Below are 12,329 nucleotides of genomic sequence, written 5' to 3'. Positions count from 1 at the left end.
TGAGCGCATTGCCAGTACTAAATCAAATCAATGCTCTTGATGAGGCTTCGCAGAGGGGGCTAGTTTCGCGACGTCATCAAATAATTTAAACATAGCTTACAACTTGTTTAAGTCTTGGAGCAGGGACTACACATAACGCATGGCGGTGTATGCCGCACATCAACATAGCTTACAACTTGTTTAAGTCTTGGAGCAGGGACTACACATAACGCATGGTGGTATGGTATGGTATGCAGAACTTTATTTAGGTCCTGAGGGATCAGTCTGGGACTGATGCGGGCCACTCCCACGTCGGTACAGAGAGGCTTACTTTTCAGTTAATTTCGACATTCCGGAAGATGTGCGGCATACATGGTGGTGTATGCCGCACATCTTCCGGAATGTCGAAATTAACTGAAAAGTAAGCACGTGTGCCATCAGTGCAGATACACGCAACGCGTGCCTATCATACGTGGTTGTATGATGTAGATAGGCGCGTGATGTCATGCAAGAAACGCTCAGGTGGAACGACTTCATGACAGCGCTTCGAAATTATCAGGCTGACATATACATCACTGACGCATCCAACTCAAACTTGTTCAAGCTCCCTTTATTTAGGCCAGCTGCAGAGCCAACGTCACAAATGAAGTTTGTGGGAATCGAGGTGCCAGCGGTCTTTGTGAACCTTTGATGGCAAGCCGTGACCGTCGCACTGTAGGGCATCTCCACAAGTTTTGTAGATGGGAGCCGCAAGCTTTCGCTCCCATCTACAACAGGACGCGATGTCATCGCACTTGGCCTTTATGTGAACATCACGGCGACGGCGACGCCGACGATGATAGCGGCAAAAATTCGCCTGGGTTGCCGATATAATTGCTATCGCAATAAATTCAAGCTTTCAGCGTGTGTGCCGCGTCCGCACGGCACCTAATTTAGCCATTGTTGACTTGGGACAACAATTCGAATTTTAATCACCTTCAACATTTGGGTTTCGGATACCGAGCTTGACGGGAAGACAAGCCACCGACGACCGCTTCCGGTAGAAAGTCGCTCGCCACGGTTTTCTATTTGACATCTTTTAATTTGTCGTAGCTCAGGCATAACGACAGAAACAAGACAGAAACAACGCTTGGGGTGGATGGACGGATGGATGGATGGATGAATAACTTTATTGAAGTCCCTGGTGCGCGCGATTAGCGCGCAGCGGGCCCCTCTCACGTCGGGACAGAGAGGTCATGCCCCTGCGCCGCGTCGCGGGCTCGATGGACAGCCCAGAGCTGAGCTTCAAGGTCCGAGCTCCGAAGAGCTAGGTCCCACTCTTCCTTGGTGGTCCAGCCCCCGGCGTCAGGCGGCAACCCCAGAGCATGTGAGCAAGGCAAGGCTAGGAACGCTTGGTACAGCGAATTGCGGTAAAACATTGTTCGTATTCCGGTAACACGTATACAATACCGAGCTCGAGATGATGACAAGCTGCGGACGAGCCAGTTTTATGTCCGTATCGTTGCGCCTGAGCTACAACAAATTAGAACAAGCTCACATAGCCGCTCTCATCTTTTGACAGCCACACAATGGTGCAGAAAGAACCAAAAGGGTGCTTCTCCCCGTGATGTTACGTATCGTGAAAAAAAAAATTAAAAAAAAATAAAACAAGCTTCAAAACTGTTCAGTGGGAGGCACTACAAAGTCGGCTTCTCCCGATAGAGGCTGCTATTGCGGAGAATCCAGCTTTCGGGTAGATTTTCTTTTTTGCAAGTGACGCGCACACACGCAAGGACAGCAAGCAGGCAAGAACCATTGCCAGTAGCAGATATCAATAGTCGCCTGAAAAGCTGAAAAATGGAATCACGGCGATACAAAGCGTCGAGCTGACTCGGGCGGAGAAGAGGAAGAAGAAGCGCACAATGGCGGCTGCGCCCGGTCGCATCGACGAGGCGACCCTGCGCGACCTGATCGAGCCCGTGGGCGACCTGGACGAACTGGACCAGGCGTGCTTCCACAAGGGCGACGACCGCTGGAGGCCGGTGTCCGGCGACGAGAGCTGGGACCACGTGTTCGAGCGCACGCTGGTCTACCTGCGCACGCAGCTGGGCTACTTCTTCGACTTCAACATCGCCGAGGGCAGCTTCGGCCGCCTGGTGCGCATGTACGACCCCGAGAACCGCGCCGACGTCACCGTCTGGTTCAGCGCCGTCGTCAACGCACGTCGCGAGAACCTCTGGCGCACGCTCTCCCACCCGAACCTCATGGAGCTGCTGCGCAGGATCAGGCACGATTATACCGGCTCTTTGCAGCTCGTGGTTGAATTCCCGCTGCGGCCCTATTCGGATGACGCAGCGCGTTCGGATGTTGCGCGTCGGTTCCACCAATTGTTTGAGCAGGGCTTGGGGACAGTAAAGAAAATGATAGAGTAGTGTGTGGCAGTGGCAGAATAAGTCACCTATAGAAGGAGGAAGGTTAAGTTGCAGTAGAATCGACGCAATTGAGACTGGTGGCGAGGCCACCTTTCAGTTCCTGCTCAATGTCCCTCCTGACGTCGTAGAATGTGGCAACGTTCGGCCGAGGCTGCCCAGGTGTTCCTTAACTGCTTATTTGGAAAAGGTGGCAGTGCTTGTTGACTTTCCTTGCACATTATTTTAAAGCGAAAATGCAACGAAATCCGCGTTGCTGCGCTTTCGTCATGGGCGCTATAGTTTGGCGCGATATTCAAGACGTGGGCTTCGCGGCTCTCAAGCGCTAAGATTTTTTTTTTTTCGCCTAGTAAACGAGGGACAGTTCTGAAAGAGTAGGTCATTCCTTAGAGATTCCTTAGAGTAGGTCATTCCTTAGGTCATCCCATTTTCTTAGAGTGCGACTTTGAAGTCGTGCACCGCAATTCTATGTTCCTTCCAGTGAAATCTGTAGGTCATATATTATATATGCAGTTAGCGGAATCCGCTATTTTCGGCTGCAATAATAAAGCTTCGATGCAAAGACAAGGTCTACGTATACGTAGATGGTGGTTCAAATGATTCGGTGATTAAATGTTGATAAATATGTCTCTCTATTCTGTTTGTTTTCTATGTTCATTATTCACTCATTTCGTATCGTATTTCGCGCGCAATGACGTCACCCTTGTCTTGCTTAGCACGTCACTCTTGGCTTGCTTAGCCCTTTTTTTTCAGCATTTGACATTTTGGAATGCGTTCCTCGTCTGGGGTTTCTTGTTGCTCTTTCACGCTACCGTGAGGCATAGGGCCTATTAGCTTCGAGTGTTTACGACTCCAACAAAACACACGCCCAAGGCTCGGACAACGCACTCGTGGCGCCGACGGCTTTCTGCTCCCCCTGCTTCTCCGTCCCGCACTCGGGCACTTCTCGCCAGTTAATTTAGATGGAACTCGGCGGAGGCGAGGCAGAAGGTGACAGCGACACAGGCACTCACATGTCTCACCCTGTTTAAGGCTAATTAAACTAATTTTTGATTATATCATTAGTTGACTATTTCTACGTGTTCGTGGCATGTGGGGGAATCATTTGATACAATTTTCCTGTTCATACGGCATCTACAAGTCACCTAACCGACCATTCAATTTCAGGAAGCGGTTACAAGATAACGAGATCCCAGATACACCAATCCTGTGTGAAAGTCAGCTAATGAGACCCTGACTTCAAAACGTCGTACTTACGGACATGAAGACGGGAATTTGACACGCTCACAAAACACCGAACGCGCGTATTTTTGTACTTAAAGATCGGCAGCAATACCGTGTTCTGTTCACCAAGAGCACACAGACGTATTCCAGGATGGAGGCACATAAGCGCATCAGCGAAATTTTTCGTAGGGATTGACACCTCTGCATGTTCGCTTGGGCAGGGTGGACATCTGCACGCCGTACCTGCAGACGTGCGTGGCGTACGTGATGCCGGCCTTCCGGTGCACGCTACACCAGAAGGTCTCACTCAAGGCTTTTCTCTGCTCCGAGGGTTCCTACGCGACCGTCAAGTTCTGGCTCTCCCAGGTGAAGCCAGCGGCTTGCTAGTCCTAAAGTGACTCGACTAATATACTGTGCTGCTAAGAAGCACCCTATGCTCACAATATTCACAAAATTAAGAGGCGCCCGGCCGTAATCGCGGCGCCATCACATTTCAAAATGGTAAACTGGACCGGTAACATAAAAGATTGAGACTCCGACTCCATTTGAAATCTACGTAATGCGAAGCATGCTTGAGAATATTTATGAATCATGAGTGTTTTGCAGCGAGTGGTTACTACTCCTGCGACGTATGTATGTATGTATGTATGTATGTATGTATGTATGTATGTATGTATGTATGTATGTATGTATGTATGTATGTATGTATGTATGTATGTATGTATGTATGTATGTGTAAGGCCGTGCCACGGCCGGAACGTTAGTAGAGATGCCCCCCCCCCTTTTTTTCGTATGTGTGCCAATTATTTCCGTCTGCAATCCACAGTAATTTTCCCTTGGATTTTGTGTGTGTGTGTGTGTGTGCGCGTGCGTGCGTGCGTGTGCATGTGTTTAGAAATCCTCAAGTATCCAGGGCGGCGCGAGCAGAACGTATCAAGCAAAACGAAACCAATCGCGAGCGGACCCTCGCACAACTAAATGTGCGACCTCAAATGCAACGCAAAGAGAGCGTCTACCATTTGATGCGAAGCATCTTCTCAAGAGGCGCATTGATGTCATGGCTAATTATGCAGTACTACGCACTTTCTTTAGGGGCATAATGCTATTAACTTCAGTTGGGCAGAATACATTTATTGTCTAAACCGTGGTTCTTAAATTTCTACCGGCTGCTTCGTGAAAGAGGCCAGATAGTTGATGTACGACAAAAACTGGTTCGAGGGGGACAAGAATGGTTCACATTAAAACTGCATTATAGTTCACTAGAATTCTAACGTAACTGTTCAGAGACAGAAACAGGGCGATGTGGATCAGTGAGCAAACGGCCAACCTCTCTGTCGCTTAGCGTGCCCCGTTTCAGCTACACATCGCTTTACTAAAGTTTGTACTCTCCTTGGACGAGAAAGAACTTGGGTTCCATTTACCAAGAACATTTGGCAGTCCACCAGTGACTTGCGCGTTTAATGCGTATCGTTCACTTTTGCTGTGCACACAAAATGCATGATTCTTCAGATTTTAAATTTCACGAAATTTTCTCACTAAGAGGCAAATTATTACCCCGCATATAGTTCAATTGACAGCTCACAAACCTCAAATTATTTATTGTTTACACAGACAATACAGTTTCCACCGTTTCACTCGATGACACTGGAGAAAGCAGGCGGAGTGCATGGCAAGTAACTGCTGCCGTTCGTCCTCCCGTTGCTCTCTTTCCAACCAGGGACTAAACTCTCCGAAATTTGCACACGGCACGCACACTCTTGCAGTCACTCTCTTGAGGGACGAAAGCGCCCTTTTTAGGAGTAACTGCCTAGTTACTCCCGTTTACCCCGGCATAAGAGGAAGAAAATGGAGCGAGCTGGGCCGGCCATGTAATATGTAGGTCATATGACCGGTGGTCTGTTGGAGTTACGAAATGGTTGGCAAGAGATTGTAAGCGCATTGAGGATACCAGATAACTATGGCGGCGAGACAAAATCAGGAAATTTGTAGGCATAACATGGGGGTCAGCTGGCTGGCGCCAGACAGGGATCAGTACAGATCACTGCGTGGGAGAGGCATTCGTCCTGCAGTGGGCATACATGGGCTCATGATTTGACGCTGATGTCAGATGACTCTAAATGTATAACAGAAAAAGCGAAAGACAGGTGCACGCTGCAGGTGAACGGCGACGCCGCTCTGAAGTTTCTACACCAGCTTGGAGTGACGTCACCAATTCTACCAGCATGTGCTCAGCTTTACTTAATTATTTCTGGCTACAAGGCTGGATTGCTTTCTGAAGAGCTAGAGTATAGTAAATGCCCAAAGTAGGAAGTTTTCGAATGTTTTCTTGCAAGCCCAAAAACGAGATCGCAGTTTGAGATCAATTACACACTGACGTCACACTGACGTAGTCACACTGACATAGAAGCGCTGAGGTTTCGGCGGGAAATCAAAACGAGGGAATTTCGGCCGTCACTTGGCTCCAGTATTAGGCGACCTTTCTTTAAGTGAAAATGGTGTTCTGAAAGAATAATTCATCCGTCCAAACTGATTAATTGTCGATCCCTAAGTGTTCCTTTAACATTTCCATCCTGAGTATTTCCAGCGTCGGCGGCCCTTCTGTATAGCTTGTGAGCGACCCTAGTAAAGTATACCGGGCGCCGCGGATCTGTGTCTTCTAAAGAACATAATGTTACCCAATCTCGGCGAATCGTGGCCTAGAAAAACCGCGTTATCATTCTCTTACAGGTGGGCGACGCACTAGAGTACTTGCATCAGCGGGAGCTCTTCCACTTGGACGTCAGCCTCAGAAATGTCTTCATATTGGAGGTGCGGGTGTGTGCGCATACATATATCTAGCTTGATGTGGTTTTGGTCATGTATGTAACGGCGTTATATAAGAGGGAAGTCCCAGCGTCCAGCGAGACTTGGCGATAAAAGATAGCGCCCGAAAGAAAATAACAAATGCCTCACAGTAACAGCAACTGTTCCAAGAAAACTCTGTCCTTTCCCGTCGCATCCGCGCGTTCACCTCTTTCGAAGTCACGTGGCCCACGCGGGCACGCGACAGTACTATAGTCTCATGAATACTATATCAAATGCTCACAACGTCTTCGGTGTTTGTTGGCCTAAATGCGTCCGTTGTCAAAAAAACATTATCAATGGTCATCATCAATGCATCATTTACCGATCGGAAATATCAAGAGCCGAGCCCCCCTGGAACTTGTTGCGTGCAGGCGGACCGCGCGGTGCTGGGAGGTCTGGCGAGCCTGCAGCCCAGCCGACTGGTGTCGGCCGGCGACGTGCGGCTAGACAGCGTGTTCGCGCCGCCCGACGTGATCGCGGCACGCATTGGCCTCGCCGCCCCCGTGCCTGCGACGACGGGCGGCGACCTGCAGGCGGACCGCGTCGACGCTTGGGGCTTCTGCACGCTGGTCGCCGAGGCGCTCACCTGCCACTGGCGGTGGAAGGTGCGCGACATTGCTCGAACGAAGAAAGCGAGCTCGCGACAAAGTCGTGTTTTCCAACACGACTATATTCAAGGAAGGAGACAGAACGCTAGATAGTTCAAGCGTACGTCTTACATAAAGAAAGCGGGTGATGAGTGCGTTCGCTGTCCAGACCTCCTGTGGGGCTGCATAAGAGTTGTCGTTTCTCAGGAGGTGTATCTGTATGTATATATATATATATATATATATATATATATATATATATATATATGTGTGTGTGTGTGTGTGTGTGTGTGTGTGTGTGTGTGTGTGTGTGTGTGTGTGTGTGTGTGTGTGAATAGATTTAATAGTGCAATTTTTAGACGATTATGTGTGCCCTGTGTTACGGGTGGGTAGTATATATACAAGTAGAAATAGCCGGTCGTTTGGAATAAATACTAGTCGCAAATTCAGCGTTCGCCCTTTAGTTGTGTTTTGCCTTCCGCCTTCGTCCTTCCCACTGTCATCAAGATAAAACAATTCGCCCACATCAAACGGAGAATGGAGTGTGACTTTCGCCATGGCTGGCAGCGACAGGCGGATATTGCAGTTAGGTGGATAACAGCAATGAAAACTCAGTTGCTAGAGGTCATCTTCCCGCAAACTATCGTTAGGTGGTAGTAGTGCATACAAAGGAAGACCATGGAAAGACTGTGATTGTGCGAGTGAGCGGCATACACTAAAGCTAACTGTTGCTCGCGGAACGGTATATGTACAGCGGACCTCAATCGAAATTCCACAAATGGGCTTCGTTACATGTTTCGGTAAACCAAAGCCACATGAACGACCACGCGCTCGCCGTGGTGTCGAAACGGAGGGTCAAATGTGATGCCAGAATAGGGCAAGTAAGGAAGATCTGGAGCACTTCGATACCAAGGTCGGCGGCGCTGCTATCCAGGCACCATGTAGGTAGTACGGTACTAGCACATGTGTACTAGCACATGTGCACATAACGCATGTGTACGGCACTACCACAAGTAGCACATTTGTTTTCGCTTGTAGCGCGAGGTTTGCCCACGTGGTCCACGTCAAACTAAACATACGTAGAATCCCGCCTAAGGTTTTTTTTAAGCAGGATCGAAGTGCTTAGAGGGTCAACACGCGTCATTGCATCACGAGAGACCTGTATAGGCCGCGCCATGAACGAACCCGGGACCGAGAATTTGTAATCATTATTTACTTCGTCCACACTTTACGCCTTTCGTCACTAGATCAATGGTCCGCACGAGGTTTTTCTATTACCAAGCCAGGCCTCTCGGCTCAGTGCAGTGGAAGGAAAATAGACTTTACAAAATAATACAGCTCTTTCAGGTTGCATTCCGTTGACAAAATGCAAAAGCGCCCGCGTACTTAAGCGTATACGCTAAAACTCCAACTGGGTGATTTCTTTAGCCATTCGCAACTTAAAGCGAATAGCTTGCTTTCGCTCTTTCAGCCGTTTTCGTAGTCGGACATGGGCGAGGGAAGACAAGGAAACGTGTCGATAAGAAAGGGCGCCTGCTCTCGAGCAATCGAGTAGCGAAGAGGGGCGAAAGGGAGGAGGGTGTGTGGGGAGGGGGGTGCGTCGAGTGAGCTCTCATGCAACCATGTTGCGGGGAGGCTACCGTCGCACGAGCTCTCGTGCAAACGCGTTGCGGGGAGGGGCGGGAAAGAGCAGGAGGGAGGGAGGGAGGCTGTCGCTCGTTCGTAGCTGGAAGGCGAGGGAAAGTGCCGACGAAAAAAGCGCGTGCTCTCGGGCAACCGAGCTGCTAGGGGGGGGGGGGGGGAGGAGCTGTCGCTCGCTGGCTCGTTCGGGCTATTCGCTTACATTAACAGTCATCGTCGATAGTTTCTACATTTCTTTTTTCCGGTCCAACTTCTGGAGAACACCTGGAAAGTTTCATCAACAATTCGCTCTATACAAACCACTAAAGGGCTCCTCAGGACTGGTCGGTTTCAGCTGACAAGCGCAGAGCACACATGCACGCCAACGATCGTGTTTGCAAATAATCACATCGCTACGCGCAGCGGAGAGGCCTGAAATTTCAATCCGAACGCTGTTTTCCCTTCTCGCGGACGCTGCACTTCAAGCGGGACGGTGACGCACTCCGGTCCGCACTGTGACGCCGCGCGTAGTGACTCGTGACTTCGAGAATTATTCAAGGCACCATCTGTTATTTGTGCGATCTGTTGCTTGAACTGACGAATTGAAGTTTAGAGAAATAAAACACACACACGGAACGGTTGCGTGTTTTTTGTTTTACTTCGCACCGAAGCAAGAGATGTATTTCCGCTTCGTCTGCTTGTTCGCATGGTCGTGTAGTCACGCGCGCAGGTACCTAAACTATGCCATTTTCTGCCGCGCTCCAGCGCGTGATCATGCTCTGTGACACGCTTGTTCCGCCTCGGTATTCGTGCAGCAATGAATTATACCGCTAGTTATGTGTCCTTGTGCACGGCGCGCAAAATCGTGCGCTGCGCGAAATCAGACAATCAGAACAGCTCGTGCGCAGCGACGCAAAAAAAGAAAGAAAAAAATAGAGAGGAGAAAGAAATGAAGGCGGGGCCCCTGACGTACGCGTCGCGCGATCCTCGAGGTCCGTCATGGTAGAACTATGGCAGAACGCAGGGAAGGAATTTAGCTTGCGGAGGCTAGACGGGGCGAATAGAGACTGTCTTGCTATGCGGTGGAGCTCAACTCCTGAAATCATGGGTTCGCGGCACTGAAATATTTCTATCTCTGCTATTAACGAGCCGATTTGATATTTTTTTTTTTGCGGCAGAACGCTTCCTAGAGGAGACGTAACAACTTACAGCGTATAACCACAATTTGCAATGGGGCCTGGTGAGGGGCCCTTTAAGCCCAGGCGACGAAGAAACGCGATCACAGCGGCTGCACCGCCGACCACAGGCATCTCAGCCTTGGGATGCCACGAAGCTCTTGCGCGAGAACACTGGCGCCTCAAAAAGCGAGTTGGCGTTCGGCGACCAGCAGCTCGGATATCTCTAGCGCGAGGGTACCTGCATCTTCTTCGGGGCTAGAAAGCCGTCCGACCCTGAAAGTCCTTGAACGGTAGCCAAAGACAGTTCGCTTTCAAAAGGGGCAGCCATGTTGCGTGCCACGTCTATATAAGCGGCGTACAATTCCGCTCCACGGTGGCTACTTGCAGGTGCGCAAGTTTCTGGTGCTGAGCAAGAGCCGCGACAGGAGCACGGCCGAGAGGCTGTCTCTGCTTGCCGACTACGTGACGAGCCGCTTCACGAGCACCGCCTGCCTGCGCCGCTACGTGCACCAGCACTTCCGCGGCGCGCACGTGGACGACGACGAGGTCTCGGCACTGGCGGCGCTGCTTGCGCTGGGGCTGCGGGTGGACGCGACCGCACGGAGGTCCGTGGCCGCCATGCGTGCCCACAAGTACTGGCACGCCCCGCAGGCCAGGTCACCCACTTGTGAGTTGCCGCTAGCATCTGTAACTGCGAGAAAATCGCGATAGCACGCGTGAAGCTATTGAAGATTCAAATAGCCCCTGCAACCATCGTCGCGGTGACGCAGTGACCACGTGGCCGTCCCCGCGAACGTGCGTCTGCACGTCCGTGCACGTGAACGTCGCTGAAGGCAGCTGGCTGTTCAGACGCGCCTTGGCTGAATGTTCTGTCCGGCAGGAAAGGCGGTGAAATAATTCGCATGGCATTTTGTCAGGAACAGAATCGATTCGCCTATGTGTCCATGCCATGGTGCGCGCACTAGATCCTCGAACACTGGAGAACCTGACGTAAAACCAGGTTGTTGAACAGTGTCTGGAAGGCTTGTAAAAGTAAGTACAGGGGTGTCAAATTTTGCTATATTAATAACAAAACAGGACGACGTGACAAGTTTAGCAAACAAAAGTGACCTCTGCTCTATCGCGATCGTCAGCGGTTTCTCAAAGCTCGAGCCAAGAAGCGGTCACGTTTTGATGCTGAAACAGTGCAAATGGGTCAAATCAATAATTGGAAGTCTCATCTGGTCTGAAAGCAAGCTTCTCTTAAAACGTAGTTTTTAATATGAGTGTGAATTGGATTGTGGGACGAAAAGGTTGCCTTTTAAGTTACCTTCAAGCGCTACATTAAGGAGTCCACCATAATTCAGTTAAGGATCTGATGCACCGCCATCTTGAAAATGCTGTGCATTGTGTTGAATAGAATGTGTTCCGAGTGGCATACACGAAGGCATCGAGTGAACTTTTGCACAAGTGGTGACGCTATTTTAGTGCCGTTTACAAACGCACAGGGCCGGTCTGAGCTCACTCCAATGCGCGAGCCGTAGTACAGCATAGCCACATATAGGCAAGCTTCAACCGCAGACGTTGTGCAGCGCAGTTTGACAACGACCTGCTTTCTTTCCCACACCTTTCTCGCGTGCACAGAGGAAGTCTCCCTCCGGACACTTAGATCCGGAGCGGCCCTTAGTAGTAATTCATTGTCCAAAGTGCTCCGCTCATGCGTCTGCAGCGGATGCCCGTCCCCTACTTTAACTGCACCCTGGGGCGAAGACGCACAGTCCATGAAAATGTACTTGGGGATAAGACAAGACGCACGGTGAGCGTCATGGATAATACATTTAACGAGTCGCTATAGCGGTTATATGCGCATGAAACGAGCCTTCATGCTAACGTGTCGCGTGGCAAAACCTCCAGGCGAAGAAAGAAAGAAAACAACCATGTGGGACGCGCATTTTCCCAGCCTGCACTTATCACTCACGTGCGTGCAGCACCTGTGGAGAATGCGGTTGAGTCATCGCTGGACAACACGACCACCTGCACGTGGGAGGCGTCCAGCGCCGAACTGCCCTACCGTCAGGCGTCTGGAGACGAGGAGGATGACTCGGACGATGACGAGGAAGAGGAGGAGGAGGAAGGCGGCGGAGAGCCGCAACACTCGGACACCGGCAGTTCGGCCGCCATGGTGCTGCTTCCGCACGGCTCGTCGCCGTTACAGCTGGCGGGGGGCCAGACGCCCGGATCTCTGGCTTCCCGCACGCGAAGGTGGCTCGCTGTCCTGACGGGCAGACAGCAGCCTTGAATTCACTATGCCAAGTCGAGTTGTTCACGTCAGCCCGAATGCATGGCGATCCGACATTACACGGCGACGAACTTGCTGCGGCATACTGCGGCGGATTTCGCAAAAACTTCGCTAAATGTTTTTTCTGGAATGCTCCCTTAAAGTGGAAGGCCCCCCAAAAATATTTTAGAAAATCAGAAGCCAAGATTGAAATAACTTTTTTCCCGAGTAA

The 12,329-nt window shown here is 50.5% G+C and overlaps 1 protein-coding gene across 2 annotated transcripts; it reads left to right on the top strand.

The window, feature by feature from the left end:
- Positions 1–1,813: 1,813 nt before the first annotated feature.
- Positions 1,814–12,329, top strand: LOC135895868 (uncharacterized). 2 transcript variants are annotated; one of them, XM_065424073.2, is made up of 6 exons: positions 1,820–2,245; positions 3,833–3,977; positions 6,339–6,419; positions 6,827–7,060; positions 10,228–10,507; positions 11,808–12,329. In XM_065424073.2, the coding sequence occupies exons 1-6, from the start codon at positions 1,881–1,883 to the stop codon at positions 12,116–12,118; spliced, it is 1,416 nt and encodes a 471-aa protein (XP_065280145.1). In that variant the 5' UTR covers positions 1,820–1,880; the 3' UTR covers positions 12,119–12,329. The 2 variants fall into 2 exon arrangements, with proteins under 2 accessions (XP_065280146.1, XP_065280145.1); XM_065424074.2 differs by lacking the exon at positions 6,339–6,419 and having other exon boundaries at positions 1,814–2,245.

This window comes from Dermacentor albipictus, chromosome 4 (genome assembly GCF_038994185.2).
Source record: "Dermacentor albipictus isolate Rhodes 1998 colony chromosome 4, USDA_Dalb.pri_finalv2, whole genome shotgun sequence".
Lineage (NCBI taxonomy): Eukaryota > Metazoa > Arthropoda > Arachnida > Ixodida > Ixodidae > Dermacentor > Dermacentor albipictus.
The sequence above is the reverse complement of the archived record's forward strand: the minus strand, read 5'-3'. Positions and strand labels throughout refer to the sequence as shown.